Consider the following 25,366-nt stretch of genomic DNA (forward strand, 5'->3'; position numbering starts at 1 on the left):
ACCAACGCTCATGTCTGGAGACGTGGGGACCTCAGGCTGCCGCGAGGCACTTCTTGATGAAGTGGGCCACCAGCCGCTGGGGCCGCTGCTGGTACTCGGCCAGCACCTCATGGGGGCTGCTGATCTGGTCACCTTCCAGGCGGTTGAGGAGCGTGACGCACACCACGGCCGCTGCAAAAAGCAAACGCCAGGTCAGGGCAAAGAACGGGATTCCAGCTTAGCTCACAGAGACCAGTGTCCAGGCCTCAAGGGAAGGGGCCGACAGTGGCTTCTGATAGAGAACACGAAAAAGCTGACGGGGCCACACTATCCTGTTCTGTCCTTATCCTTGCCTGCCTTTGTTCCCAGAGATTCCCAAGCAAACCCCAGGACCAGCTCGGGGGCCCTGCACTGTCTTGAAAGGCAAGGTGACGTGATAGCTGCGAGGCAGGAATTCTGGAAGGCAGAGCTGGACTTCGAAGGGTGAGGCCAGGAACTGCGGTGGATTAGCCCCAATTCAGAAATCCAAAGAGCTTTGAAGGCCAGATTCATTGTAGAGTCGGCAGCAAAGCCTGCCCAGAGCCGAAGGGGGGACTTTCTCATCTTTCTGGTCTCTCAGTGGCACGTGAATCCCTGCAGAGACACTGAGGACCCTGCCTTGGATCACGTGACAATCCAAGGAGGTCCGAGCACAGGGGTCCAGAAACACGCCTTGGGGGCAGGGCGGGTGCAAGGCCAAGGCTGGCGATGGGCGGGGCCCGGGAGGACGTGGGGGGGGTGGGGAGTAGGGGGAGCTGCGGCCTAGGGACCCCACCTCGGAGGCCGCAGGCATTGCATATGGCGGCGAAGACGGTCGACTCCATCTCGATGTTGCGGATGCCGGCCTCGTAGGCTGCCCGCAGGTACTCCTGCTTGTCCTTCTCCGAGTAGGAGCAGAGCGCCCCGTCCAGGCGGCCTTGCCCTGGGAACGTGGAGAGCCGACGCTAGCCTGGGAGCGCCCACCTCCCATTCCCCCACCCCCCCGGGCACGCAGTAAGCGCCTACTGCATGCCCGCCCCGCCCCCCCCGACAGAGATGTTGTCCAGCCCAACGGGCCCCGCCTGTCCTCGACCCACTGGCCCGCAAGGGAATCTGTGCTGAGACGCACGCCCGCAGCGATGCGGAATCCCGGGCGGGAGACCAGCGCGCCCCTCACCTTCGTAGAAGTCCAGGGTGCACATGGTGTTGCCCACGACCGTGGGGAACTCGCCCAGGTCCGTGGAGCACCGCACCAGCTCCTGCACCAGCCGCTCGTCCAGATGCGTGTTCCGGACCACCCGCTTCCCGAGGACAATTTGCTCTAACTCCTGCTTGAAGCAGGCGTCCACCGCCTGCCGGGTGATGACCACGGAGCCGGGCTCCAGACCTGCAGGAAGAAGCGGGTGTCCCGGCTGCAAGGGGCGGTCAGGGACGGAAGGGCCCCGTCCACGCACTATAACACTGAAGGGTCAGTCATGCCCTAAAAAGAAATAGGTAAGGATCTCTTTTCAGCACCAGATTTTTTTTTCCTGAAGGTAAAGTAATGAATGCGTAGACGCTGCAGAAAATACAGAAAAGTGCAAAGAAGAAAGTGAAATTGACGAGCGGCCCATCCCCGCAGATCAGCCTCTTTCAGTCGCTGCTGGAACTGTCTGGGGCTCCCTTTACCAGTATGTGTTCAGCTGGTCCCTGTTTTGTACCTTTTTATTATTTCAGGTTTTGAGTAAGGAACACTGGGGCACCTCAAACCCGGCTCCTGCCGTCACCAGCTCCTGTCGCCCTGGCTTGCCTCCAGGACTGACCCACCGGAGGTCCTGCTTCCTGTGCCTCCCTGGGCGTTTCCAAGATTGTACAGACGTTACTCTGCTGCTTGCTCTTTGATCTTATAATAACTTTGCTTGGGATTTGACCAGGAGCCTTTCCTACTACTACACTACTACTTACTTTAATGTGATATTGGTTTTCCTAAACAGTTAGGGAGGAAGAAGAAGCCAGGAGATCTGTCCCAGAGCCCCACGTCAGCTGCTTTCATGAAACATTTGAAAACGTGGCCAGGGGCTTCCCTGGTGGTGCAGTGGTTAAGAATCCGCCTGCCAGTGCAGGGGACACGGGTTCGAGCCCTGGTCCAGGAGGATCCCACATGCCGCAGAGCAACTAAGCCCGTGCGCCAAGACTACTGAGCCTGTGCTCTAGAGCCCGTGAGCCACAACTACTGAGCCCGCCTGCCTAGAGCCCGTGCTCTGCAACAAGAGAAGCCACCACGATGAGAAGCCTGCGCACCACAAGGAAGAGTAGCCCCCGCTCGCTGCAACTAGAGAAAGCCCGCACGCAGAAATGAAGACCCAACATAGCCAGAAATAAATTAAAAAAATAATAATAAAGTATAAATTGTATCTCTAATTTAGTCTAAAAAACAAAAAACGTGGCCAATTGCCAAGCTCTGGCTCTGCTTGCCCCCTGCATGTTCATCTGGACTTTCTCTCCCTTGCGCTTTGTCCCTGTTCTGGTCAATGTAGACTCTCCTCAGGTGTCTCCCCACACCAAGTGTGGACCTGGAAGAAATCTCAGATGGTGGCTTTCCTGAATCCATGGGGCCTAGAATTTTCAAGCCACTTCAGACCTCCAATTGGAGGGTGCAGACCCCCCCCCCCCAGTGTCAGCTGCTCTTCCTCACACAGGCCCTGCCCTTTTCCGGGATGCCTGTGGGCCATTTCAGAATTCTCACATCTGACAGAAACCCTGGAGTCACCCGGTGCTCCCTCCCGAGTGGCGGCCCATGCCAGCCACCCACTGGTCCTATTTTGGGGTTTGTGGGGACACCATGTCACACTTTGTTGTCGGGGGTTTGGGGTCTGGCTCTCTAGTTGATCTCTCCATTTTTATGGGGCAATTTTGGGAGACTCAAAATCCACCCTACTCCCTCCAGAATTCTCTCTCTGATTATTGATTTTAAAATCCCTCCAAAGCAAGAACTCAGGAAGGATTTGCTGGGAGCTCCTCGCCGACGCTGCTGCGATGTGCACAGCCGGGAGTCCATTGGGTCGATGGCATCACAGACTAAGTGTGCACAGCCTGGGAGCTCGCGGTCATTGGAGTGTCTTCCCGAGAACAACTCCTTTCAACTTTGAATTACAATCTGCAAACACGGATGTTATCCATCAATCTGTCTATATAGTGAAAAGAAAAATGAGATAACGTATTGAGAAGATTTAGGGCCTGCAGCAATCCTCTTTCACAGCGAGAATACCTAAATTTTCAAATTACCATAAATGCAGGGGAGGTCAGGCCTAGGCAGTCAGAAACAAATGCACAGAGGCCAGGCCGATGACAGCAGACCTCCTTCCAGCAGCTCCCAGCTCCTCGGCAGGAGCGAGAATTACTAGAACCCAGTTTTCAGCAGAAAAACCGGCCCAGAGTTGGGACATCAGAGTAAAACAAGTTTGCCTCAAAGACTTTGGCTGAAAACTCAACATGATTTTTAGCGTTTTACTTTCTCATCGCATCCTCTTCTTTCTTTGTTGGCTTTGCGATGTTAAAAAAAATTATGTTGCGAACTGGGGGCTTTTAGGCAACTTAAGGACACTTATCTTAATTTTGCATTGCATCTCTCTCTTCCCCCTTTGACTTTCCTGTAGGTTTTCTCATAAGGTGCTTCACATCCTTGCAGGAATAGAGAGGAGTGAGCAAAATGAAGGAGAAAGGCAGAGAAAAGAGGGATTAGCAAGAATAAAAAGAGAATCAAGCAAACAAGAAGGCACACGTTGTATAACTCCAAAAGGACGGGTTTTCGGGTGCACGTGGCCTGGTGCCTTTCTGTGCCTATTTCTGGGGTGTGGGTTGGGAGAAGTAGCTGGACCAGAAAAAAAATAACAAAATGCCTGCTGCTGCTGAGCTCTCCTTGAGCACGGCCCAGGGAGGAGCTCTGGGTCCTCACGCTGCCCACCCGGGTCCCTGTGGCGCTCTGCACACTAACCTATCCCGCCAGAGGTGCCGATGCGGATGAGGGTGACGCCGGAGCACCGGGCGTGGTACAGCAGCTTGATGAGCTCGTGCAGCATGATGGCGATGGAGGGGATGCCCATCCCGTGCTAGAGCCAGGGAGAAATGCCAGCGTCACGCTCTGGTAGCACCTCTGTGTGTTCTGTGGTACGTTGCTAACTGGTGGTGAAGAAGATGAACTTCCTAACGTACATTTGAAAACTATGAACACTTGGGGAAGTGTAAAGGTTTGCACGATGCTGTCGAATGGATGACCCTTTGACCCACAGCACCCGTGGAACAGATGGCAGCTGAGGACCAGAGGGCTGCTGTTGCTAGGTAACAGACAGCCGCTGGCGTGGGAAGCCCCGCGCACGTTTTCCCTTTTCTCCACACGCTCTGCCGCAGCCAAACTCGGTAACTGGCGGGTGGCTCCACCTCCGCGGTTCTGCCTGTGCCGTTTCCTCCGCCTCCGCATCCCCCAAACCGCCCTTCTTCAGAGGCCCTCCCGGTGCCACGTCTGCCAGGAGCTGCCCCTGCGGCCAAGGACTCTTTGGAGAACGTGTTAGTCCTGCAGTCTTGCTCATGGGAAGTGCTTCCGTGGATTATCTGGACCTGAATGCGTCTTGGCTCTTGGGTGTGTTCCGGGTGGTTGATGCCACCGGACGTCTCAGCTGCCCAGAGGGGTGGGTCCCCGTCCCAGCCTCAGAGGCAGCCTTACTGTAGGGCAGCACTTCCTCTACAAATGTTCTCCTCTGCAAAGGGAACCAAGACTGGAAAACGAGAACACCAGAGGTTTCTGTGTTCACCCATTGCTGAATCGCACGTGTGTGAAGTAACACAGGCGGCCGGCGAGGGGGCCCCCTGGTGCCCGGCTCTCCTCGTGGCCCTGGTCCAGGCAGAGCACCACCCTCCTGGGTCTCCAACCTGGGTGCTCACCGTGTGCGCACAGCTGGGTGGGTGTGCGCGTGTGTTTGTACGTGTGTATCTGTCTCTCCTGGAGACGGGCTCCACCACCTCTGCAGCCCGTCCCCAGGCTCCCCTCGACTCCTGTTTCCTCTGTCAGGCTGTGTGCAGGGCGGGGATGGGGCCTGCAGAGCCAAGGGCTGAGCCCACCACGAGGGCAGGTACTCACGCTGACCAACAGCACCGGGCCCACTTTAAACATGGCGTAGCGGTCGGTGCCCTCACAGATGTTGGGATAGTCTGCACCTGGGTGGTCAAGGCCCAGCTCCACGGCCACGTACTTGCTGAAGGCTTTCATCCGGGAAGAGCTTCCCCCAACACACACAAACTGCAGACAGAGAACAGAACACCCATCAGCACAGGCACCGCATCCCATCTGTACAGCAGGGGTCCTCAAAGTGCCCCCCGCCAGCGGCGGCAGCATCTCCTGGAACTTGCTAGAAATGCGGGTCCCTTCCCTGGCCCCCCCGCATCCGGGAAGCCAGTAATGTGTGCGCTAAGGAGCCCCCCGGTGATTCTGACGCTCCCTCGAGTTTACGAAGCACTGGTTCACGGACTCACAGCTCAGTGCAAGAGGCCCCAACAGTGCAGAGCAATCAGCTGCACACAAGGCAGGACAACCACACCCTCACCCTCTCCGGGCAGGAAAGCCCAGGCTCCACGCCTGCCCGGGCTCCGTGCATCGTGTGCACAGCAGCCCACTGCACTGGAGAGAGCCTGCGTTTGGAATAAGATGCTGCGGGCCCCTCAGTGTGCAACCAGGGCCCCACAGCCCATCTGTAACATGGGCTTCTAAGTGCTGTGTCGCCGGCCGGCAGAGGCCCAAATGGCCAACCTGTGGGAAGAGCCGGGGGCCAGTGGGGGCTCGGGGAGTCGCAGCCATGCGGTGAGCAGGGGGCTCTCGGAGAAGTAGGACCTTCATCTGCAAAGTGCTGTACGTGAAGGCGTCCAAAGAGAAACAGGTAAATAAGCCCGTCTTAAGGACTCGGTGATCAAATAGTTACTAGTCTCTTAACATAAAAAGGAAAATTCTGTAGCCTAGAAAAAATTACAGGTCAAACTTAAGGAAAGAATGAAAATTGAATGAATTAAGAACACATGGAAAGGAAGGGAAGGGATAAATTGACAGATTGGGATTGACATATACACACTACTGTATATAAAACAGATAACTACTAAGGGCCTACTGTATAGCACAGGGAACTCTACTTAATACTCCATAATGACCTATATGGGAAAAGAATCTAAAAAAGAGTGGATATATGTATATGTATAACTCATTCGCTTTGCTGTACACCTGATATTAATGCAACACTGTAAATCGACTAGACTCCAATAAAAATTTAAAAACAAAAAAAAACAACAACACATGGAAAGTCGTCCCTCGGTTTGAAACGAACAGCGCAAAAGATCTGGGTGGCTGGCAGGACGTAACCTGGTTATGACTTTACGATCGCATGAGGCAGCCCCGGATCTAGGGTCAATGGCTTGTTTCAGTTTTGAATTCTAAACGTTAGCCCACCTTTCCACACGGGGATCAGACACTTTAAAAGTCCTCTGCGAGGATAAGTCAGGACCGAACTAGCTAAACAGATGGATGTGCATCTTAAATGACAGACAGCAGACACATGCGACTGCTCCTCCTGGGTATCCCTCGCTCCCCTAGAAAAGGATTAGTGTCTGCTCCTTTCTAGTCTCTCAGTGAAGCATTAGGAAATTTATTTTACATTGTTTCAATTATAGGAACCAATGCGGCAGTCTTTGTGACAGTTTTCTTTCACTCAATAGTTCATATTCTTGAAAGGTAACAATTCGCAAAAATCCGATAAACATATAACTTCAAGAGCCCGTCCTCTGTCACCTCGGCCCTGTGTGGCGCAGTCTACCTGTGTCACCCGAAAGGGGGGTAATCTTGGGGCAAATGCCCAGAATCAAAAACCCTGCTTTTACCTTCACGTCTCCAAACATAGTCGGGAAGTCATGCGTGCCGGTGCTAAGGCTGAAATGGTAGAGGACGTCTTCTTTCATTGCAGCCACGTGGGGATTGCAAAGCTGTACAAAGTCGCTGTCCCAAAACAGGAAAGGAGGCAGTTTAGAGAACCAGCGTCCAGGGGCCGGCAGGACCACAGCGGCACCCTGTGCCAGCGAGGCGTATGGGCCACGGCGGGCAGGCCGATCCTAGCCTGCAGAGGCTCCCACCCTGTCTCCGTTCCTCCCCCTCTCCTTCCCCTCACCCGCTCATCACACCCAGGGCTCCTTTGGAGGATGATCAGGAAGAACTCAGAAGAGCACCAAAAAGCACAAAGATCAAGGGAATTCCCTGGCGGTCCAGTGGTTAGGATTCCACGTTCTCACTGCCAAGGGCACAGGTTCAATCCCTGGTCGGGGAACTAAGATCCCACAAGCCGAACGGCTCCACCAAAAAAAAAAAAAAAGTACAAAGATCAAAAGGCCAAATCATCCCATATAAAGCATATAGCCACTTGCTACCCAACCCAGGTTCATTCAACATATAAACTTGGCTTCAAGTTAAAAATAATACATTTATCACAGGAAATGTGGATGGATGAGAAGAAAAAAATCACCTCTAATTCTCCCACCCAGAGATAGCCTTTCCAATCTGAGGCCTTTCATTTTCATTTCCTTGTCTTGTTTCACTAGCCAGCACTTCGCTGGTACAATGTCCAAAGGGGGTAATGAGACAAGACATCTTTTCATTTTGGTTTTTCTCAGTGCGGTTGCTAGAAACTTTGTGTGACTCACATTATATTTCTCTTGGACAGCACACTGCTGGCCTGCAATAGGGGTCAGCAAACATTTCCCATAAAAGGCCAGATAGTAAATATTTTTTCCTTGCAGTTCATAGGGGCTCTGTTGCCACTTCTCAGCCCTGCTGTTGGCCCATGAAAGTGGCCACAGACAACACGCAAATGAGTGTGGATGTGTTCTAATAAAACTTTATTTACAAACATAATGCCCAGGTCTAGATTGCAACTCCAGCCTTAGACACGCCTCCTTCCACAGCTGTGCCTTCCTGACCCCACTCACAGGCGTGCTGCCAGATGCCAGTGGCAAGGAGGGAAGCAGCCATGGGTCCCCAGCAATCAGGACTTTCTGTTTCTTCCTTCAGAGTCACACTTTCCGCCCAGAACCCACGGATCACATTTCCTTCTCAATCTAACTCTGTGAGAAAAAAAACCATACAGGAAGAGAAGTTCTCAGCAGCCTGTGATTTGTAAACACCATGACATGACTGACCCGGGCCGCCCGCACGTCTTCCTCCACCGTCTCTGATCCCTGTTTTCTCTGGACTCCATCGGTCATCGACCGTAGATGCCCAGGCTCCAGACCGAGGGCACCTGCTTCTCTCTCTCCTGCATCTCCTCGCTTCCTCCCTTCGTGCTTCTCACATTTCCCTCCGATTTCCCTAGAGTGGCATCCAAGTTAACTCACAGCCGAACAGTCTCAAAAGGTTGATGTGGAAAAGATGCGAACAAAATATTGAAGAGAGACGGGATCTTTTTCTAAAGGGGAGGGTGCTGGTGGACTGGCCAACACCCTGAGCCCATCACTAAACTGGCAGCAGGACCACCAGCAGACTGTGCTATTGGCACCAGGGCAGGGACGCGAGAGTCTCCCTCAGGAGGGGCAAGCAACCCGCCCAAGCCAGAGTCTGCACTGGACCCCGACCAGTCCTGACCAGGCTTACTCTCCTGGGGCAGGGAGGTCTCTTTCCAAGGGACCAAATCCAGTTGGGACAAACCCCAAGCTTTCCCAGAATGCCTTCTTGATCTCCAGGCCAAGCTGAAATTCTGAAGTCATAACACAGCCAGAGCATCTGAAGCTCCTTTAAAGACAAATATTCTACTGTAATTACGGTTCTTGTTCTCCTTCAGGATGTTACGAACACAGAGTACAAACAGAAGGGCTAACGGCCGAGCATCGGAACTGACAAAACAGAATGTGATAAAACAACTTTGTGTCATATTTCAAAATAGAAAACGTTTCTTTCCTCTTTCATTCCAGGAAGAGGAGGAAAAGGAAATAGGTGTAACTGTGAAGACCAACAAGAATTTTAAAATATGTAAATTGGACATGTAACAGTGAACAGAACAAGTATTTTTGTCACTGAGGTATAGTTAACTTACAGTATTGTATTAGTTTTAGGTCTATAACATAGTGATTCAATTTTTTATAGATTAAACTCCACTTTTTAAAGGATTTTAAAATAACAAGTCAAAGACATATTACTTGGAAAACTATTTTTCTAGTCTACACACGATGTCAAGTGACTTTATCTTGCTTTATTCTGTCACTTTATTCATCTAACAAATATTCATTGAGCACCTACTCTGTAAAATAAATGGGTGAGATGCAAAATGAATGAAACTCGGCTTCTGATTCCAGGAGTTTATCAGCAGGAAAGGGAAAACACGACTGACCGTTCGACAAACTGGCCCAGACATCTTGCACTGCATGCTCAAGGGACTGGCAGAGAACGAGGAATGGGCTCTGGGGCAGGGAGGAGGGGGGCCCTCGGCTGAATGTCACACAAGCACGCCTCAGGCCCTATGCCAGGCAGAAAGGATGCAGAGATCAGCAGGATGGAAGACTGCGGTGGAAACCATGTCATTAGTGGTGGTGCGTGTAAGTCATTCGACATCACAACTGCCACAGAAGCTAGGTTCTACCAGTCCCCATCGTAAAGGCTCAGGGTCACACCTTTAATAAGAGGCTGTGCTCATGAGCTGGACTTCAGGGGTCCTCACAGGACACGCTGGCCTCTGGAGGGTGGAACATACAAGCTGGTATTGACCATAAAACGATGGAGGGAGGGGAAGATAATGACTAGCCAACGGGGAGGGGTCACTGCTCAGTGGAGCCACGTCCAGGGCACCTGACGCCAGGTCTCCCTTCTCCAGCCTTCGTTTCAACCACCCGCTCAGCCAACCTCCAGGATCCTCAACCCGGGAAGGCGGGGCGGGGGAGGGGCGGGGGGGGGCTCGGAAAGTGGGGACAGGGCGTGTTTGCTTGTCAATGATAGAAAGCAACCAGGGAGGGACTTCCCTGGTGGCGCAGTGGTTGAGAATCCTCCTGCCAGTGCAGGGGACATGGGTTCGAGCCCTGGTCCGGGAAGATCCCACATGCTGTGGAGCAACTAAGCCCGTGCGCCACAACTACTGAGCCTGCGCTCTAGAGCCTGTGAGCCACAGCTACTGAAGCCCACGCGCCTAGAGCCCGTGCTCTGCAACAAGAGAAGCCACCGCAATGAGAAGCACGTGCACCGCAACAAAGAGTAGCCCCCGCTCGCCGCAACTAGAGAAAGCTCACGTGCAGCAACAAAGACCCAACACAGCCAAAAATAAGTTTATTAAAAATAAAAAAGAAGCACCAGGGATCCTACTAGTTCAATTAAAAATTCTCTCTACAAGTACTATTCTCAGGGCAGCTCTAAAACTTGAAAATGGACCTCAGAACCCATGGGGAAGGAAAGGGGGGGACAGGTGTCCGTGTGGAATTAGGTGACCCACACGTGCGAGTCTCCAGAGCAGTTCCTGAGGAACCTCCCAGAAAAGAACCAAGGAGCCCTAAGCTGGGTTCCCAGAGGGCAGCATACGTCCCTGGACGTCATCAAGGCGAGAGGCCACCAGAACCAGGAGAGGCCACCGCCCAGGATGGGGTCTCCCAGGGAACCCCAGCAGAGGTGGGTGGGGAGGAAACTGGGAAAAGTAGTGGATTTCAAGTCCATGTAGGAATTGGGATTAAGACATAAAATTCTTGCTTTTCCAGTGATGAAAAAATTTTGTATTTTAGGGCAACAGGAGAACATTTTAAATATAAAATTTTTCTCTGCCTGTTTCCGCCTCCCCCCCACTTTACTGTATATTGTGCATCTGCATTAACCAGACCTCCTTGGGAGATAACCTTCCTTCTTCATCTTGTGAGGGGCCATGACGTCCCATGACCCACTACTCACTTTGTACCTGTAGATCTGGATCTTGTACACTGTCAGCAACACATCATTTAAGATACAGCCCTTTGTCTCAAAAAGTTGGAACTGAGGGCCATAATTAAAGAATTTCTTAAAGCCAGGGAGGATCCTCAAATTTTTTGTGAACGGATTACCAAGATGGGAAGCCACTGGTCTGTGGTCTGACTAAACTGACCAGAGCTGATACTCAGAGCTTGATAGGAATTTTTGTGTGTGTGTGGGGTGGGGTGGGGTGTTCTCCCCTAAGCTAAGTGAGGGAAAGTCAAACATTCCAACATAAATGAATGGGCATGTCAGTCCTTTGATACACTGAGAAGGCCACCCAATTCTTTGAGGAATTAAAAACAGCTGCCCTTGTTTTACAAATCTAGTCTTTACAGGACCTGAGGGGTGCCTTTAGAAACATCTCAAAGTTTACCAATCCTTTCACCACTCCAAAATCCTCCCCCGCCAAAATCCTCCCCTGTTTATCTTCAGAGGCTTGTAGGTATTGAGGAAGAAAAAAAGATCCTGGCCTTAAGGGAACAAAGTCCTCCTAGGAGGAACTTGCCTTTCTCCTTCTATGCCTTTGAGATGCAAATATTCTACCTGAACACCTCCGGGAACGATTATCTCTTTGCAATTCTTCTTCATAAATATTAGTAAAAAGGGTTTGGCCCTCTAGACAGGCAACACTGTTGCGTCTGCCAGAAACCCAATCTGAATCCAACTTCTTTTGTAACTGAAGGGATTTCTATTATTGTTCCTGACTCAGGGCTGAAATTGCGGAACTTTGGGAACTATGGGGTCTCTGTCTGTGTGTCTGTATGTGTCTAACTGTATTGTCGATGTGTAGTATTGCCAAAATTAATTTGTTTAAGAGCTCTATTTAATTGGCTTAAAGGAAGTTGGCTGCTACTTATATACATACCTAGAAATATAAAAGAAACTATCTCGAATGAATTTCAGGATCGTGTGAGCTAAGATTGATTTTAATTTCATTAAAATTAATTTTAATGAAAGCAAATGGTTTAATTAATACAGACATGTCTTTACAGTCACCAACATTAAGTATAATACTCTTACTGTACCCAGGTTCACTAGAAATCACATAAGATCTTATTATTCCTGTTACAAAATTTGTCAGCAAGAAAAATGACTTGGTATGCTAAACTTTTAAGTGAATTAAATGGAAATGATGAGAGTTTTGGTGTAAACTCTAAAGGAATAATTATGTTTTAGGAATGTCTGCTTAAAAATAGTCTCTCCAGATTTAGATAACTTGAAACTTTAGAGTTTTGTTAGATTAAGTTAAGTGATTAAATTTTGTTAGATTAAGTTTTGTTAGATTAAGTTAAATGATTCTATCCAGAATTTATTTCCAAATAAGATACTGAAACATTAATTACTGGACATAGGCTTCCTTTTACAGAGAAACTAAAGATATTTAGGACTATTAATAAAGATATATTTGGTGCCACACTAAGACATTTTCTGTTAGGAAAAAAAAACGATGTATTTTCTAGAAATGGTAAATAGTTTGTATAAGTTTGCTAACGTGTGGCATGCTAATGTTTGGGATGCTAACGTAAAAGTTCATAATTGCCTACTTGTTAGTTTCTGCTGGATACTAGGTTTTAAGGTTAAGAATTATAATATCTATGTAACTAAAGCCACTAAAATAATAAGGGAAACATTTCAGTATGCAAGGAAAGTAGGAGGCATGTTTTCAGCCAAAGAAGGTATGAGGAATGGAAATCATTTTGTTCAAGGGAAAGAAATTAATTCTGTCCTAGAGCTGGATTTTTTCTGCATAATCAATAAAGTAAGTGACAAAAGACAGAACCTTATGGAAGGTGTGTGGAAAAGGGAACCCTGAGAAAAGAGTTCTGTGTGTGGTGAGGCTGGGATTGCATTGAATTGAATTAAATACCTTTGTTATTAAGAGTAGCTGATGCAAGACTTGAGTTTCATTTTCTCTCTCTGTTGAGAGAGTAAAGTTTTCTTGGAATATTGAGTAGCTTTTGGTAATGGATTGTGTAAGTTTCTTTGCCTTTTAGTGAGCCTTTTAAGTGAGCTGTGTTTGCTTGTGAAGTATTTTATTGTCACTTTGGTTAAGTGAATTAAGTATTGTTCCACAGTGACCTATATCCTATTTGACCAAGTGTTTTAAACCTTTTTTGATATTTTGACAAACTCCCAAATATCAAATTCTCCCTGAAGTTCTTTTGACCTCTAGCTAACTTGGGGGTTCTTCAGAGAGGACCCCTGAAGCACCTCAGAGAGAGGAATATTAAACTAATTAGGCTTATTTGGTATGTTAAATTACATGGGAAGCGTTGTCAAAGGAGTGGTGATAAACCTTCTTAGGTTACATTGTATGGGTAAGTATTATTAATATACATACTCTAGAAATTATATGGAGCTCCTAAGAATCTGGTATGTCCTGGTAAATGTTTATAGTCATAATTCTAGTTCTTGTCTTAAAATGTTGCATGTCACAGCAATAACCAAGTTTCTTTGACAATTGCATTGTAATCAGATTTTTAACCTTGTTTTTTTTAAGTCTTTTGTCATTTATAGACTGCTTCATCTTCAAAAAGATTCATAGAAAGGACTTTATGGGAATTCCCTGGTGGTCCAGTGGTTAGGACGAGGTGCTTTCACTGCAGGGATCTGGGTTCAATCCCTGGTTGGTGGTTTTGTTTTTTGGGTTTTGTTTTGATTTTTGGCTTTTTTTGCCACGCTGTGCAGCTTGTAGGATCTTAGTTCCCCAATAAGGGATTGAACCCGTGCCCCCTGAAGTGAAAGCACAGAGTTTTAACCACTGGACCGCCAGGGAATTAATTCCCTGGTTGGTGGTTTTTTAATCTGTTTTCCAGATATAAGGAAACTCTTCCCCTCAAGCTAATTATGACTTACAGCAATTTGGGTAAATTACTCCCTTGTAAGTGGAATTGAGACATTTATCTTTTCTTTCTACCTGATCTCTCCAGAAATTGGGAACTCTGAGGTTCCCAGCAGCTTTATCAGGTAATAAAGTTAATTACCTGATAATTGTTAACTGAGGTCTGTATTTACTGCCTCAGACTCACTTCTCAGATGATTCCTTGTTTGCTATGTTACATTACTGTAGAGTTTGTTTCTGAAACTTATCTCAGTCATCTATCTTCAGATGAAGATCCCACGTGCCATGACCTGCAACCAGGGGATTATGCATACGGGAAAAGATATCAGATAAAGGACTCTTTACAGCCACCTTGGAAGGGACCATATCAGGCCTTCTTAGACTTCCACTAAGACCAACACTATCAGCACCATGCAAGCTAACATTACCACCAATATCACTAAGTGAGACCATCCTACCTGGCCAATTTAATGACACCTGTTCTGAACTTGGCCATAAATACTCCTTTTCACTAGATGTTAAATATTGGTAGCTCTTAACAGGACTCAGTAGACCTATGGAAAAGTTTATGGCCTTGGCTTTCCCTGGGTTGGTTAGGAAGATGCATAGTTGCTTTCCCTTGGGCTTAAGTTCACCTGCAGGTATCCTTGAAAACAACCCCTGCCAATCTGCCTTTAATATGAGGACTCTGGGTTTCTATCAGTTTTCCAGTGGTATGACCATTTGGCCGAGATATTTGTTAACTCATCTTATGACATATGAAGAATCAAATTTCTTTTCTGAATGATCATCTTCCAAATTTAGTAAAAATACTAGGAAAATGGTTTGGTTTAGGAGGATCTTCACTTAAACGCTTACTAATGACATTAATTTTACTGTCAATTTTGATCACATCTATTGCTCACTATAAATTAATGAACATGCACAAGGTACATGCAAGGTAAATTGGCATAAATTCTACTGGACAACTTGGAATTGACAGTCCTTGCCAGACATCTTACTAATACAACCCCTTAAAAGGAAAGAAAGGAGCAGGCTATTAGGTCTGGACATCAAGGGACACGATGGACCCAGGGCAGGTAAGCAACCACCCTAGCATCAAAGGACCAAATATTTGATCACCCAAGGCTTTCTATCAAAAGATTAATGATCAGAAGGGGGAAATTGACAAAAAAGTTCATATTTTAAATTTTAAAACAAGAAAAATTTAAACATAGCATTTCCTTTGCCCATTTGGATCTCCTCCCTTCCCTTTAGTGTGGGTTGTGCATCTGTACTAGCCAGACCTCCTTAGGAGACAGCATTCCTTTTCAATCTCATCAGGGGTCACAACTCCTTAAGAGATAAACTTCCTTCTTAATCTTGTGAGGGGCCACAATGACCCATGCCCACTACTCTGTACATGTAGATCTGGATTGTGTAAACTGTCAGTAACACATCATTTGGTATTATTACCCTTTGTCTCAAAAACCTATATAACCATGCTTTGACCTCTTATGGGTGAAGCAATGCTCAGAGCTTTCTGAAAAACTGTCTCCTGAGGTTATAATCCTCAGATTGGCTCAAATAAAATTTTTCCTTTCTTTCTTAGATCAACTACTGAGTAATTTTTTTCATCAACACCAGCAATGCACAAATATACATAAAAGAGTGGCCATGTGAATCACATAGTGGAATAATGAAAAACTGCAAAGAAATAAGGAAAGTATTGAAAGGTCAGAACCAAGAGAGAGCTGGGAAAGAAGCAGGGACTGTGACTCAGAAGAGTGTCCAGATGTAAAGAAACCCCACTGGACACAGGTCTGGGCACCGAGCAAGTGCCCAGACGTCCTTGGGAAACAAACATCCCAAGGCTACGAGCGGCGGCCCTGGCACCAGGTGCCAGGGGTCTTCAGCCAGCTCAGCTGTATGCCCACTGAGTGGTCAGTCCTCCAGGCTTCAGGTTCTGACACGAGAACCAAGGTGTCCACGTGTGTCAGCTCTTAGAAAACTGTGTGGCTCAAAGTCATCACAGCGAGCCGGAGCCCAGCAGCATGCAGGTCAGAGCCTTACTTGTGATTTCCAGGTTTCTTTGTTTCAGCCCCTGGGGTGGCCATCTCTCAGCTGAGGCAGGACCCTAGGAGAAAACAGCACAGAGTCTGTTAGAATTAATAGTCAACATTTTAGGAGCTTATTTGAGCGCACTTCGATTGGAGTCATTGGTCGACAAGGGAGCAGGGGAGCGGCAGATGGAGAGAAGGTGGAAGCAAAGCAAGGACGTGACTGACGGCTGCAGAATGAGGCCCAGGGGGCCTGTGTGATTGGTTGTTCATAGCATTTTGATTTTGTAGCCTGGAGGCATTTACAGCTTAGATTTCAGTTTGCTGACACAGGCTGCCTCGGCATTAGAGCCACCTCAGTCCAATGGGCTCCTCGTTTAATTAGTTGAACACTAGTGGATCCCCCCAATAGGAACCAAGGTCACTCGGACCATCAGCAAGGCCACGCTAACCTGTGGAAGGTCAGTGCCATCAAGAGGAACTCGACACATTTACATCACATACACGTACATATATAAGACCTGGAGAGTTGCTAATTTCAGAGAGGAGCTGGCGGAAATGTGCCCAAAGCAAGCCTGGGTTGGCATCTCCTACTCTGGTAGAAAACCCTTCTTCACTTCCTGGTCCCTCAGCCAAGACTGCCTTGACCTAACAGACCACACCTGGGTGCCTCATGCTTCTAGAATTTTAACTCTCCTCCAGCAGGCCTCAAGGACAGCTCAGGGGGCAGAGAGGGGCCCGGCAAAGGCACCAGCTCTTGAGGGCCTGCCATGAAGGGAAGGGAAAGACCTGGGGCAGGTAGGGATCAACCCCTGCCCTGGCCCCAACTCCAGAACCAGAGGAAGGGAAAACCATGAGACACAACCGCAGTTCTTACTGGGGCTCAGCCACCAGAGCACTGACCCGACACCAGTCCCTGCAGAGCTGAGCCCAAGCACCTGCTGGTTGAACTCGGTGAGTGGTCTACGGTGGAGCCAGCTCCACCATCCCCAGGCCAGGTTCTCAACCTGCTACCTCACCAGCCACTTACCAGAAAACCAGCCCCACAAAGCTAAAACCCAAAGCCCTCTTTTTGGAAAAAAGGATTGATGGCCACTGTTACACAGTTAAATACTGACCATTTTTGGCAAATTCTGAAAACCAAAGAATATTGTCATAGTTAGGTCTGGAGCACAGATTTTCCTGGAGTGCTGCCTTGTCTCTCTTCACCTAGCCTTCATCTTCCCTTAGCATTTATAGGACAATTCTGAGGAAATGTCAGCCGTGAGTCAATTGCAAATTGATTGAACCCAAGGAGGGGGGTTATGGGAACCTCCTGTCTATAGCCAGTGGGTCAGAAGCACAGGTGATAACCTGGACTTGTGATGGGGGGCGGTGGGTGGGGAAGGCGAGCAGTCTTATGGGACTGAGCCCTTAGCCTTTGGGGTCTGACACTGTCCCCAGGTAGACAGCGCCAGAATTGATTTGGATTGTAGGACCTCCTGGTGTAGGAGCTGGTGTGGAGAATTGCTTGGCGGTGTGGGGAAAACAAAGTAGAATTGTACTTGGTGATCAGAATCTTAGGTCATAATTTGCCTTTACAGCATCCATCAGACAGACTGATGCAGACAGCCCAGCTTCTGAAGAAGTCTGGCTTCCAGGAAATGCAACCCCCGGCACCTCCACCCTTCAATCAGCAGCCGCTGTCCCTCTGGGATCCACCTCAATGTCTGCAGTAAGTGCAGACGTGCTTTCCGGGGAAGTCAGCCCACAGCCCCATTATCGGCTCTCCCTTGTCCACTGAGAGATGAAGTAGGGCTTGGGGTCACCTCCTCCTGCAATCCGTCCCCTCCAGGCTGCTGGCTCTTCCTCTGGGGGTAGGGGGTGGGGAGCTCAGAAAGAGGAAGAGTTAGAGGCGCCTTCCCACAGGGCAGCAGCTGAATCAGAGATGCACAGTGCAACCCAGAAGGTCCCCAACCCCTATTTTCCAGGAAAGGAAACTCAGCCACAGAGAAGACATCCTGTCTGGTCTTGCAGAGAAAGTGTTACTCTCTAGGCTGGGTGGCTTCTCCTGCCCCTGAACCAGAGAACCCGTTTTCCCTGCCTCGGCCTTGCCCTCTGCTGCCCCAGACCTGGGCTCCTTCCCGAGTCTGCTCGGGGTCTGCTTTCCCTTGTACTCTCAGTGCTGGGTGAGTGCTCCCCTCCAGGCTGTGACCCCGCCCTCCCCCCCCACCCCCAAAGCAACTCCTCCTTGGTCCTGGGCCTGATCCTGCGGGCAGCAAGGCTTTACTGAACCAACTCTGTGCACACAAAATCGCAGACTTCTTTTGCAATGTTCTAATTGGAAATTTCCCCACTAAATATCTTAACACACTTATAGGTGGAGTGAGCACACAGGCAGGTTGGCCTGGGAGTCCCGGTATAATCGCCAGAGCCACATTTCACTCTCAGAAAGACCTGGGTGTGGAGGATCAATGATAGGGCCACCACCCCCCTGCCCACTGAAAAAGGTCAAAGGTGGGGAGGAGGTGAACCTCTCAATTTACTTCCCCTGAGACCAGTTAGAGCAGAAGCGGGAGCCCAAGAGCTGCTCCACTCTCACCGGCAGGCTGGTTGCTCACCCAGAGTCCCCCTTATTCCAGAGGCCACCAGCGAGGGGAGCGGGCCCCACTGCTGTGAAAGGAGACCCCGGTGATGATTAAGAATAGAGTGATAACCACGCATGCAGGGGCACAGGGCGATGGTGGAATTTCAGAAGAAATTTTCAAGTTAAAAAAAAATGCATAAACTTGTAGGCAAACAAATGACACCAGTCATTCCTGTAAACGGGGAATGCTACCTCCATCAGCCACTGCAGCAACCCCCCCATGGTGCACCCCGAGGGGACTCAGGATGGAGAAAAGCAGGACACTGGCCCTAGGTAGTGAAGATGCACATCAAAGGAATGATTTCCATGAGCCCAGACTCTTGCATCTTCCCATACACAGAAAAGCACTGAAATCATTGAGATGCCTGCTTTTCTGATTAGTAGTAATCTTTTAATTACATGTTTGTTTGTTTTTCAGCAAAACCCTCTCTATATCCTGGCTCCCCCCTTACCTCTTGGGAGCAGTCCCTCAGAGCTCTCTGTGAGGCTGTATGGTGGGCTAGTCCTCACTAAGGCCACTGCATAAAACATACTTCCCAAATTTTAGGTTGTGCATTTTTTTTCAGTCAACAAGCTGCACTATTTTTTCCAACCGTCAAAGGAATCAGGAAACAGGCCCAGGGGATGCTGCAGTCCCTTTACCAACGAGGCCAAAGTTTGGTCCACTGGGGTTTAACACGGAGAGCAGGAGTTCCCCAGGGTCCACTGCAGTCTGTTCAACTCCAGGTCACAACTTAAGGCCTGGACAAACACTCGTGGGGGGATGCCCCACCGTCTGCTCTGCACGCAGAGGCCCGGGGCGGGCACTGTCCAGCACTGCAGTGTAACTAGGAGAGGTCATTCATAGGTGAGCTCATTCAGAGAATTTAGGGAATGTTTCTGACAACCAGTTTTTCAATTGTTGTACTGAATTCATGTTATCATGCGCCTGGACCTGTTTCCTCCAACAGATAATATGTATGTGCATTTCCTAAGGACACACGCTTGACATCATACAGCGGACTTCCAGCCTGGACGTCATCCCAGGTCGAAACCTGTGGCGCAGCCACTTCGTTTCGTCCGTGGCCGAGAAAATCCAGCTTGCCAAACCCCATCATTGAATTAGCGCCACAGCGCTGTCCAACCAGGAAAGACTCAATGTGGTTGGTCTGCCCCGCCTCAGCCCCTCCAGCTGTGGATGGAGCTGCAACACCAGGGGGATTCGGGCACTTGCCTGGTACCTTTAGTTCACCTTTTTAGTAACTTAATGCCTTTCTATTTAAGTATTATGTGTAAGATAGCAGAAAGTGCTAAGCATTGCACACATCAGTCATCCAATGTGTAAAATCACCAACAGGCAGCTGTCCCGGCTCCTCAGGGTGCACCTATTCAGGTTAGAATCCGCACCCGCTGTGGTGTGTGTGATCTGAAGAGAGATGAGAAAGACCCAGGACTCTGAGAAGCTGGAGTCCACTGCAGCAAACATGAGTGGCCATGAGCTCCAATGCAGGTCGGCTGAGGGAGAGCCACGGAAAGGTGCAAACAGCTCCCGGAGGTCTATCTAGCTCAGCGTGAGGAATGGGTTGTTTCTTAGTGGTCCCTGACTAGGAATAGCCAGGAAAAGATGCGGCAGAGAGAGGACAGGACTGACGGTATTTACAACAAGGAGACGTGAAAGCCCACGAGATGTGTGGAGGGTGCAGAAGAAACAGCTCAGCCAGCCCAGCATGGGGAGATGGGATTCGGGCACTGGTTAGGGGCCAGGTGCCCAGACAGCCACGTGTCACCACCGACAACATGACACCGTCCTGGGGGCGACCGGGGGACTCGGAAAACTTGGAAGCAGGGAATGACAGTCAGAGGTTTGTATATTGGATCCATACAAAGGGCTCCAGAATAAGCCACTGTCACATAACAACTGTTCTGAGCTGAACACTTTGAGTTCCCGAAAGCCCGTACCTGCCTGAACCTAGAGACTTCCAAACATGTCACGACCCCTCCTAGGAAAAAACTCTTTTCTCTGAAAAAAACCCAAACAGATATTGTCCTATCTTATATCTCATCTCTTTTTCTAAGAGACCATTTGTCTCTCCGAAGTCCTCTGTGTTTCCCTAAGTGCCCTTTTGGTCCCACCCCCTTCTGTCATTTTCTCTCCCAGAAGTGCCTCTCTGCCTCTCCCCACCCCCTTTTAAGATGGTATATAAGCCCCAAATTCTAACTACCTCCTGAAATCACATTTTTCTCTGAACTCTCCCATACACACGTAAATAAAAATCTCTTTTCTCTTGCTAATCTGTCTTTTGTCTTTTTAATTTGAAGTCCCCCAAGAAATGAATCTAAGAGAATAGAAGTTTTTCCTCGCTGCAGTTGGATTTGAGGGGCACACAGCGTGAGCAGAGATGCAATCAGAACAGGAAGGTGTGGCACCTTCCGCATCCAGGAGGCGACTCCAAAGGGCTGGAAGGTGGTATCAGGGTGAGGCTGCCAGGGATGCCTGTGTCAAGTGGGAGGACAGGGAAGGAAGGCCACAGTGTGATGTACCAAGCAAGGGGTGAGGTTGGACGTTTCGTCAGAGGCACTGGGTTCGTGCACAAGGTGCCTGCAGCCATCACCCGAGGCAGAAATGCTGGGGGATACACGGCCGGTAGGAACTAGGGTCCTGGGGCCGAGTCCAGTACTAGAGAAGTATGGACTTTCCACTCTATGTCTTTCAGCAGGGTCCCAGGTGAGCCCTGGTCCAGAAACAGGGCTTCCAGAATAACTGATGGCTTTCCCACAGCCCGGCCGACCGGTGGCGTGAGACCCTGCTCCTGAGGACAATGCTGACCTGGAGCCTGTCTTAGAAAACATTCCTTCTAACACTGTCCCAAGGGCCGCCGGTGTCCTAAAGGTGTCTCCTCTTACCTTCCAGGACCCCATGTTCTCTAAACAGGAGGGTTTCACTAGATTCCGGCCCGGAGGTGCCACCTCCCAGAGAACTCCGATCCTGGCTCTGGGGTCTCAGGCTCCTCCACTGTTAGGGGACCCTATGGGCCCACTGCCTGGGGCGCTGAGCCAATGAACACACCAGGTACTTCTGATTAAAGCAGGAGCGTTTACTGCTGGTAACAAGTAAGGAGACAGGGAGCTAGCCATCCAAGCACCGTCTCCCCAGCAGCAGGATGGGGACGCTTTAAGCCAAGGGCACATGCGTACTCATGAAAGGGCACATGTGACCTTCCGTGCAGACGGGAGCTCTGGACGCCCTTGCCCAGTGGACAACATGCTCCAACACACAGTGCATGTGCAAACATGGCGGCAATCCCACCCTTGGGGCAGAGATTTTAGCGTTAAAAAGAGGCAAAGATCACTCTAGGTTGACAAAATCCAGGCACCTGATTGAGTAAATCACGTGGGTCCCAAAGGTCAGCATCACCATCCCTTGGGCACCAGTTAATCTGGTGGTTGGGTGCTTAAAGGGGTTTGGATCCTGCAAAACAGCTCAAGAATGTGCTTCAGGCCGATCTTTACCTTTGAAACAGAACTGGGAGTCTTTATGACTGATTTCTTGTCTTTGCTATGGTGACTTCTCTTGCCTGAGAACAGTTGGTTGTTCCTGAACTATTTGTTCTTTTTAAAATCATTAATTACTGAGAACTACTCTTTGTTTCCATCTGAGACACAGGAGGCCATCGCTCACCTTCCTCCCAACCACCATTGAAGGGAACACAGAGGGTTCCGAAATTCGCACTCTAGCTCTTAATATGGGCCTGTCTGCGCCCGTTACAATTTCTCCGTTGCCCGTTCTACTCCCATGGGACATGACATTTTCTGGTTTGACGCCACCCTTTCCTTACTTAAGATTGTCTCAGCAACACTACCTTTGCAAAATCAAAACACCCTCCAGTTGGTTTTGTTTTTCTTGTTTTGTTTTTGTTGTTGTTCTGTTTTATTCTAGTTTTAACCCACTAAACCAAATTCAGATAGGTGGGTTACTTTGGCATATAGCTAAGTGTGTAAACGTTTATAACATTTTTGTTTTTAATGAACGTATTTCAAAAGCGAATGTGTGTGTGTATATGGGAGAAAGGGAGAGAGAGAAGGGGGCAGGGAGGAAGGGAAAGAAATGTTCAGGGTTTACCTTTAAGAAGTGGGAAAAGCTGGAAGTTTCACTTTTTGCTATATGTTAGTTTTGGTTCTTTTTTTTTTTTTTTAACAATGAGTTTGTATTAATTTTATGATTAATGAAAAAGTCCACTTGGACAAAAGCCAATGTAAAGAAAAATTACTTTGTCTGTTTCAACTAAAGTGTTACTTCAGTGCCACCAGGGCTGAAAGTCCTAGAAAAGAATATAATTCATGCCTGATAAACCTGGCTGAAGGAGTCTAGTAGAGAGACAACTAGAAGGTCAGTTTGGCCTCTGAAAAGGGGAAAAAAGTCATGGAAGACTGGCTGAGAAGTGGGAGAATGGAGCGCAGTGCTGAGAGCCTGGCAGAGTGAAAGCAGACAGGATGGGAGGGGTTGGCAGGGTGGGAAACCCAGATGGAAACAGTCTTTCTATTCAGGGAAATAGCAAGTCTTTTAAAAGCCAAGGTCACAGCCAATGAATAGAACCAAAGGTCTCTTTGACCCGGAAAACAGAAGTGGGGAAAGATGGGCCAAAGTGAGGCCAGGCTAGTCAGGGCAAGGTGGCAGAGAGGCGGACGGAAGGGCGGAAAACAGCCAAGGGGAGTGCAGAGCGCAAGGTCGCCACGCCAGGAGCCGGCCTCGCAGGTCTTCCAGGAAATGGCCCCGTTCTAACCTGGATTTCAGACGGGGTTGCTCTGCAATTCACCGTCGGCGGGGAGCCGCCCAGGGCAGGGCCGACCTCTGGCAAGGAGGGCCAAAGACCGCCAGTGCTGGAGGTGGGGCGGTGGGGACAGGGAAGCTGCGGGCCGGTGACCTTGAGTCCCCGGGTCACGCCCCGACCCCGGAGCCGGCGAGGCTGCCCCAGGGGCCAGTCTTAAGAACAGCCTGCTGCGTACAAGAGCGGCAGAGGGACCCGCTCCCCGGTGCAAATCATATTTGTGTCAGATACTCTGTGACTGAAGTTTCTCTTTTGGCCTGCCGGGCACCTCGACGCCAATATTTTACGCTGTGACACTTTGTTCTCTGTTGGCTCAAGGAGCACACCCGAGTCCATTTGAACTCTGCAAGTCCGGTAACGATCATTCTCCAAAACGTAATTTCCCCTCTCCCCCCACGAGAAGGGGACGTTCCAAGTGCTCCCGATTCCCTTACCGCTCAATTTGGACTGAGGAAGAGCTGCCCAGCTCCGCCACGCGCGAATCGCCTCCGCCAGGTGGACCTAGCATCCGGACGGCGCCCTCCCCGCACACCCTCCCCGCACACCCTCCCCGCGCCCCCTCCGCGCACATCCTCCCCGCGCGCCCTCCCGTCACATCCTCCCCGCACATCTCCCCGCGCGCCCTCCCCGCGCGCCCTCCCCGCGCGCCCTCCCGTCACATCCTCCCCGCACATCTCCCCGCGCGCCCTCCGCGCAGATCCTCCCCACGCCCCCTCCCCGCGCGCCCTCCGCGCACATCCTCCCCGCGCGCCCTCCCCGCACACCCTCCCCGCACATCCTCCCCGCACATCCTCCCCGCACACCCTCTCCGCACCCCCTCCCGTCACATCCTCCCCGCACATCTCCCCGCGAGCCCTCCGCGCACAGCCTCCCCGCGCCCCCTCCCCGCGCGCCCTCCCCGCGCACAGCCTCCCCGCAGATGGCCCCGCGTCCGCGAGCCCTCCGCGCACATCCTCCCCGCACATCTCCCCGCGCGCCCTCCGCGCACATCCTCCCCGCACACCCTCCCTGCGCGCCCTCCCCGCGCCCCCTCCCCGCGCGCCCTCCCCGCGCACAGCCTCCCCGCAGATGGCCCCGCGTCCGCGAGCCCGAGTCGCCTCACCGGCAGGTCGGTGCTTCCCAAAAACAGGGCGCTGGCAGCAGACACTTCCCGCGCAGGGACCGCCAGGCGCTGCGCCCGAAGAGTGCCGAGAGCTACCGGCGAGCGAGTGGAGTTGGGCCGCCCGGGGGTCCACCCCCGCCCGCCAGCCCCTCCTCCCCTCCCGGGGCCCCTCCCCTCCCGGCGCCCCCGCCCCACCCCCGCCTGGTTTCTTGTTCCGCAGCGGGCGGCGGCGGGTGACCAGCAGGTTTCTCATGAAACCAGTTGCCCCGCCCACGACACCTCCCTGCGGCTTCCTCCCCGCCTGACAGCAGAGACGTGGGGGACAGAGATGACTGCCCGAGGTCACCGCTCATGCCAGAGCCGTTTTCCACGAGCTTTCTGCCCCATTGCTTTCACTCTAAACCATTAACTGGTGCTGTCTGTAGTGAATTTTCCCTCATGTGAAATTACCCCGGTGCCCTTGGCCGTGCTGCGTGCTGGCCGGTGACTTTCTGAACATATCCCTCAGATGGGAACAATGCCCATTGCTGCAGGAGTCGACGAGGGTCAGATGAGATACAAAAGCCTGTTATGATTTTTTTTTTTAATGTATTTATTTTTGGCTGCGTTGGGTCTTCATTGCTGCCCGCGGGCTTTCTCTAGTTGCTGCGAGCCGGGGCTGCTCTTCGCGGTGGTGCATGGGCTTCTCACTGCGGTGGCTTCTCTTGTTGTGGAGCACGGGCTCTAGGCACACAGGCTTCAGTAGTTGCGGCACGTGGGCTCAGTAGTTGTGGCTCGCAGGCTATAGAGTACAGGCTCAGTAGTTGTGGCGCACGGGCTTTGTTGCTCCGCGGCACGTGGGATCTTCCTGGACCAGGGCTCGAACCCTTGTCCCTTGCATTGTCAAGCAGATTCGTAACCACTGAGCCACCAGGAAGCCCCTCTGCTGCTTTTTAATGTACAATCTGGCCAATTTTTGAAGATGTTTCCTGGGC

General features: G+C 50.4%; 1 protein-coding gene across 1 annotated transcript; it reads right to left on the bottom strand.

The window, feature by feature from the left end:
* UPP1 (uridine phosphorylase 1) lies at positions 1–24,510 on the bottom strand. The gene is made up of 8 exons (XM_057550262.1): positions 24,393–24,510; positions 15,873–15,936; positions 6,892–7,006; positions 5,111–5,269; positions 3,971–4,085; positions 1,175–1,384; positions 794–940; positions 1–171 (listed from the first exon to the last, which is right to left on the bottom strand). Exons 2-8 carry the CDS (start codon positions 15,914–15,916, stop codon positions 32–34), a joined length of 930 nt encoding a protein of 309 aa, XP_057406245.1. The 5' UTR covers positions 15,917–15,936; positions 24,393–24,510; the 3' UTR covers positions 1–31.
* Between the last annotated feature and the right edge of the window lie 856 nt (positions 24,511–25,366).

The sequence above is a fragment of the Balaenoptera acutorostrata genome, chromosome 7, assembly GCF_949987535.1.
Source record: "Balaenoptera acutorostrata chromosome 7, mBalAcu1.1, whole genome shotgun sequence".
Taxonomy (NCBI): domain Eukaryota; kingdom Metazoa; phylum Chordata; class Mammalia; order Artiodactyla; family Balaenopteridae; genus Balaenoptera; species Balaenoptera acutorostrata.